The sequence below is a fragment of the Nicotiana tomentosiformis genome, chromosome 1 (genome assembly GCF_000390325.3).
Source record: "Nicotiana tomentosiformis chromosome 1, ASM39032v3, whole genome shotgun sequence".
Taxonomy (NCBI): domain Eukaryota; kingdom Viridiplantae; phylum Streptophyta; class Magnoliopsida; order Solanales; family Solanaceae; genus Nicotiana; species Nicotiana tomentosiformis.
The window spans coordinates 122,996,812-123,003,673 of NC_090812.1; the positions used below are offsets into that span (position 1 = coordinate 122,996,812).

Genomic DNA, 6,862 nt, shown 5'->3' on the forward strand with positions numbered 1-6,862 from the left:
TATGGACCTATATACCTATGGCTAAGCTTTCCCTTCTTTCCAAACCTTATAACGCCTTTCATAGGTGACACTTTCAGGAATACCCAATCGCCAACTTGGAACTCTTGATCTCAGCGTCGACTGTTTACATATGACTTTTATCGGCTCTGGGCTGCTGGCATTCTCTCCCTGATTAGCTTAACCTTATCCACTGCCTGTTAGATCAAATCCGGGCCTATCAACTAAGACTCACCAACTTTGAAACATCCTATGGGTGATCTGCATTTGTGCCCGTACAAAGCTTCATAAGGTGCCATTTGTATGCTAGAATGATAATTATTGTAGTATGCAAACTTTATCAATCGTAAGTGTTCATCCCAGCTCTCTTTGATATCTAACACGCACGATCTGTGAAACCTTAACATTTCCTTGGGCATCTGTATAGTTCACTCGGCTTGTCCATCTGTCTGGGGATGGAAAGCTAAACTCAAATTTACTTGCATCTCCAAACCTTTTTGGAATGATCACCAGAAATTACATGTAAACTATGTGCCTCTATCTGAAATTATAGATTCTAGAACACCATGGAGGCGTACAATCTCCTTGATATACAATCTGGCAGACTCTTCTCCTGTATAGGTAGTTCTAACAGGCAAGAAATGAGCTGATTTAAAGCCTGTCAACAATAACCCAAATAGAATCGTACCTGCTCCGCGTACGAGGAAGACATGTGATAAAATCCGTATTCACTACTTCCCACTTCCATGATGGGATCCCTATCTCCTGTAACAAACTGCTATGCTTCTGGTGCTCAAATTTTACCTACGGGCAATTGGGACACAAGGCCACGAACTTTGCTATGAAATGTTTCATTCCATCCCACCAGTAAATTCACTTAAGTTCATGGTATATCTTAGTAAAGCCTTGATGTATGGTGTACCTGGAATGATGTGCCTCTGCCATAATTTGCCTGTGCAACCCTGCAACGTATGGAGCACAAAGTCTATCTTTATATTTGAGGACTCTGTCACTAGTAACTCTGTAAGGTGACTTCTTCTTTTTCCTGGCTACCTGACTGCACTCAATTAGAACTGGATCTTCATATTGCCTCTATTTCACTTCAGCCACTAAAGAAATGGTAGTTGTATTATAAACTGCAACTACTACATCCTCCGAAACTATCAATCTAACTCATAAACTGGCTAACTGATGGAGTTCATAAGCTAACTCCCTTTTCTGAGGCTGCAAGTAAGACATGCTCCCCATGGACTTAGGATTAAAAGCATCAACTACAACATTAACTTTACCTGGATGATAAATAATGTGGACGTCGTAGTCCTTTAGAAGCTGTAACCACCGTCTCTGCCACAAGTTCAACTCCTTTTGCATAAATATGTATTGGAGGCTCTTATGATCTGTATAGATATCAACATGAACACCATATAGATAGTGCCTCCAAATCTTTCGTACATGAATAACCGTTGCTAGCTCCAAGTCATGTGTAGGATAATTCTGCCCGTGCTTCTTGAACTGTCTGGAATCATAAGAAATTACCTTTCCGTGCTGCATCAGCACACAACCTTGGCCAATCCGAGAAGTGTCACAGTAAATAACATAACCCTCGGATCCTCCGAAAGTGTAAGAACCAGAGTTGTAATCAACTTTTTCTTCAACTCCTGGAAACTCTGCTCACATTCACCTGACCAGTAAAATTTGTTTGCTTTCTGTGTTAATCTAGATAGTGGCGCTGCAAGGGAAGAAACCCCTTCTACGAACCTTCTGTAATACCCTACAAAATCCAGAAAACTATGTACCTCAGTTGGCGTCATAGGTCTGGGCCAATTCTTCACTGCCTCTATCTTCTGACCATCTACTTTGATGCCATATTATGATACTATATGTCCAAGAAATTCTACTGAACTCAACCAAAATTCGCACTTTGAGAATTTGTCATATAGCTTCTTGTCCCGAAAGATGCCCAACACTATACGTAGATGCTCTGCATGTTCTAATATAGATTTGCAATATACCAAAATATCATCAATAAACACTATCACAAACAGGTCCAGACAAGGCTTAATCACACTGTTCATAAGATCCATAAACACTGTCGGGGCATTAATCGTCCTGAACGACATCACGAGAAACTCGTAATGGCCATACCGGGTTCTTTACGTTGTCTTAGGTATGTCACACTCTATGACTCTAACTTAAGGGTAGCCTGATCTCAAGTCTATCTTTGAGAAGCGCTTGGCATCCTAAAGCTGGTCGAACAAGTCATCAATTCTAGGACGGGGATATTTGTTCTTGATCCTGACCTTGTTCAGCTATATGTAATCTATGCACATACGTAGGGAGCCATCTTTCTTTTTCACAAATAAGACGGGTGCTCCCCAAGTAGAAGTGTTGGGTCTAATGAAACCCTTATCTAATAGTTCTTTCAACTGCTCCATAAGTTCCTTTAATTTTGCTAGTGCTATCCTATAAGGAGGAATAGAAACTGGTTGCGATGGGAAAGTCAATTTCTTGCTCTAGAGGAAGACCTGGAAGCTTATCTGGAATACATCAGGGAACTCATTCACTACTGGAATTGATCCAAGAGTTAGTGTTCGCTTCTATATATCTCGAACATGAACTATATGATATAAGTATCCCTTGGCAATCTTCTTCCATGCCTTAAGGTACGAAATAAATCTACCTTTTGGCAATGCAGAAACACCTTTCCATTCTATAGCTTACCCTTTGAAAAATTGAACCGGACCGTCTTCGCTCAACAATCAACATTAGCATAGGAAAAAGATAACCAATCCATACCTAGTATAACATCAAAGTTAATAATTTCTAACTCAGTCAAATCAGCTGTAGTACTACGGTCGCAAATCATAACAGTGCAACCTCTAAAAACACACATAGCTACTACTGAATCACCAACTAGGGTGGCTACCTCAAAAAGTTTAATGGCTTCTGGTTCTATCTGAAACTTAGTAGCAACAAAGGGAGTAAGATATGATAGTGTAGAACCGGGATCTTTCAACACATACACATTATGAGAATTTACTGATAAAGTACCCATAACCTTATCTGGTGCAGCCTCCCAGCCCTAACGACCAACCAGAGCATAAATGCGATTCTGGGACCGCCTGTAGTAGGATCTCCACCTCGACCTCTACCATGGCCCACTGGTGTTTGAGAAACTTGCCCTTACAAGCGTGATAATGCTGCAGAAGTTGCAATTGATCTTGCTGGTTGAGCTGCACCACTACCACCCCTAGATGGGCAATCTCTCATAAAATGGCCTGACTCGCCACAAATATAACATGCATCAACACCCAACTAGCATCGGCCCATATGGAGTCTACCACAATCAGAACACCCAGGGTAAAGTAAACCACCATGACTAGAAACACCTCGATGCTGGGATCCTGAAGTACGTGATGCCTAACTAGCTCTAGACTGTGGGGTTTAATCAGATCTCGGCACCGGAAATTATGAAGGAGTACTAGTTGCTGGCTGACTGACACTCCGCTATCTACTAGAACCAAATGTCTCCCCAAATGAACCTGACAATTTGCCTCTCTTGCTTGAGCTTCTATCTCTGTCATCCCTCTGCTTCTGTTTTCTTTCCTCAAGTGCAAAGGCGAATTCCTGAATACGTGCAATGTACACACTCGACTACATAGATACAGTCATACACTCATTTACTAAGTGAGGACCAAGTCCCGCTATATACTTCCGTACCCTGACCTCTATATCTGATACAACTGCAGGAGCAAATGTCGCTAAAGAATTAAAGCGGATTTTATATTTTGCAACACTTATAACCCATGTCTCAAAGTCAGGAACTAATCCAATCGTTCTCTACGTGACCTTATAGGTAATTAATGGCGGAGGAATGCCTCTAAGAACTCCCGCCATGTAGTTGGAGCGGCATTTGCTCCCCTAGACATCTCCCAGGTGGTATACAACCATGCTGCTAGATCTTGTAATCTATATGCTACCAATGTAACTGACTCTCTATCTGTGGCATGCATAGCCTTGAGGGCTCTGAATTCTCCGTTTAGAAAATCATGGGGATCCTCTATTGTACTAGATCCCATGAAAGGTGGAGGCTCTAATATAAGGAAATCACGAATCCTAGGACTCGTATCGTCACCCTTAGGACCTGTATGCTGCCATCTCGCCTGAGTATTTGCCATGCTAGTCAACAATCTGATGGCTTCCCTCATGCCATCATGCTGAGGAGCCAGAGATATGGTAGCTAGAGCACCCCTAACCTCTCTCTGAACAAACGGAGTCTGTGAAGCTCTAGATGGAATCTCATGTCTGGACTCCTTATGCTCATCTAACTCAAGGGGTACTCTGCTAGTACACTGGCTAGCAATGGGTTTTCCCTTCTCGGCAACTGTGAGTCTCTTCGTGGCATCGTTACATATAAAACATTTTGTTAGAAGGCTGAAATCTTATAACATAGCTCTTTCACATGATCTAGAGAAGAAGGAATGACAACCATCCTATAATGCCATGTAGCCTCCTGTTCATAAGTATGGCATGCAACATACACCTGAACAAGATTCTACTAACCACGGCCTATAGAAACCCTAGAACTGAACTGCTTTAATACCATGTCTGTCACGATCCAGCCTAGGGCTGCGACGGATAAACGACAGTAAGTGTCGATCATCACTAAACCTGTTGATAATCTACTAATCCTGAATATAAACTTTTAAACTTAACAGACGGAGTCTATGAATCTCTAGATGGAATCTCATGTCTAGACTCCTTATGCTCATCTAACTCAAGGGGTACTCCACTAGTACTCTGGCCAGCAACGAGTTTTCCCTTCTCGGCAACTATGAGTCTCTTCATGGCATCGTTATATATAAAATATTTCGTTAGAAGGCTAAAATCTTATAACATAGCTCTTTCACATGATCTAGAGAAGAAGGAATGACAACCATCCTATAATGCCATGTAGCCTCCTGTTCATACGTATGGCATGCAACATACACCTGAACAAGATTCTACTAACCATGGCTTGTAGAAACCCTAGAACTGAACTGCTTTAATACCATGTCTATCACGACCCAGCCTAGGGCCGCGATGGATAACCGACAGTAAGTGCCGATCATCACTAAACCTGTTGATAATCTACTAATCCTGAATATAAACTGTTAAAATTAACAAGCATAAGCATAGCTGATAAGAACTGTACAATCTAGAAAGCCGACAAGGCTAACACAAGCTGATATATGAAAACATACTAAGTGCACAAGTGCATTTCTTCATGCCTATGGGAGTGCTGAACTGAACAAGTAATGGAGAGAATAGGGGCCCGTCACGCCCAAACTAGCTGATTGTACACATACTAAAAGAAAAATAACTCTGGGAGTAAGAAGAGTGACTCCACCATCTAGTGGATGGCCTACTGATGTGGCTCAAGCATTGATCTATCTGTACCCGTGAGGCATGAAACGCAGTGCCCCGAAAAGGACGTGAGTATGAATGCCCAAAGTACGTAGGGTGGAAAGCATATGTAAAGCATACTAAAGTATGACTGTAAGCTAGAAATCTGAATATAAGATAAAAGCTAAACAAGAGTCTGAAGTAGTGTCACGCCCCAAAACTGAGTAGCGCGACCCGGCAGGTGTATTGGTGCTGGGAAAGTCAAACCCAGCCGAGCAAGCCTATTAGATTTCCTTCTACCCAATTCATTCATGAATAAAGAGAATATGTGTTTTCATTAATCAAACAATAAAGTGGTCCTGCAATACTAATTTCTTACCATAAGTTTCATCATTTTTAAAGTCTCAAATGGACAAGTAATACAACCACAATATAACATAGTTTGACTTTCCCAGCACCAATACACAACCCACACCATGTCTACGGAGCCTCTATAGATAAAGAAGAGTATAATGATAATGCCGGTAACAAGGCCCCGGCTATACCTCAAACAGAATACACAAAGTACAAAAGATTCATGACCCCAGGATGAAGTGGGGCTCACCAAGTCAGATAGGAAGAAGGTGTCCTGCTATCACTGATCAATATCTCCTGCTGTGGAACCACCTTCTTGCATTTAAAGATGCAGCGCCCCTGGCAAAAGGGACGTTAGTACTGTCGAATAGCACTAGTATGTATAACTAAACACCCTCTCAATAGAATGACAAATATACAAACAAGATTATCATAATGTTAATTGAAGCTTTAATCAACATCAAACCTCAATTTAGGATCAAGACAGTGTTTAAATAAATTTCCATATCTCACATTGGGAGATTTTTAGTATCGATATACCATCATCCACAATACCATTATTCACAATACCAGTACCACAGTACTCTCAGCACGGAGTCCGATCATGACCCGATCGGCTAGGCTACCTCATTAGAGACATCACTCACTATTACTCTCAATATCAATACCACCGTCTTTAACACGGAGTCCGATCACGACCCGATCGGCTAGGCTATCCATTAGGGACATCTACCACAATCACCATTTCAATTACAATATCCAGCACAATCAACAGCATGGGTGCGGCGTGGTATCCGATCACGACCCGGTCAGCTAGGCTGTCTTATTCGAGACATCAACCTTTTTATATCAATCGTCGCATTTCATAGTTCTTTCACATCTTTACATTTCATTGGAACTAATGGCTATTATTATATAATCATTATTGGCACATTGGCCGCATTTAGTATTTCATGCTCACCTTTTCACTTTCAAACATCAACATCATCATTACCAACAACAACAATTCAATTCAAGGTTTGTAGTACACATGTGAGCAATTAAGAGTCTAAGGCACATAGAGATATTTCATAAAATTTGGCATAACAGCCTTCGTTTGAACTTGACTTGAAGTCGAAATATCGTT

The 6,862-nt window shown here is 41.4% G+C and overlaps 1 protein-coding gene across 1 annotated transcript; it reads right to left on the reverse strand.

Moving 5' to 3' along the window:
- Positions 1-524: 524 nt before the first annotated feature.
- LOC138909106 (uncharacterized) lies at positions 525-4,845 on the reverse strand. Its single transcript, XM_070200225.1, has 12 exons — positions 4,775-4,845; positions 4,601-4,688; positions 4,460-4,510; positions 3,946-4,391; positions 3,718-3,793; positions 3,540-3,651; positions 3,185-3,275; positions 2,330-2,460; positions 1,626-1,768; positions 1,187-1,542; positions 920-1,054; positions 525-624 (listed from the first exon to the last, which is right to left on the reverse strand). Exons 1-12 carry the CDS (start codon positions 4,843-4,845, stop codon positions 525-527), a joined length of 1,800 nt encoding a protein of 599 aa, XP_070056326.1.
- Between the last annotated feature and the right edge of the window lie 2,017 nt (positions 4,846-6,862).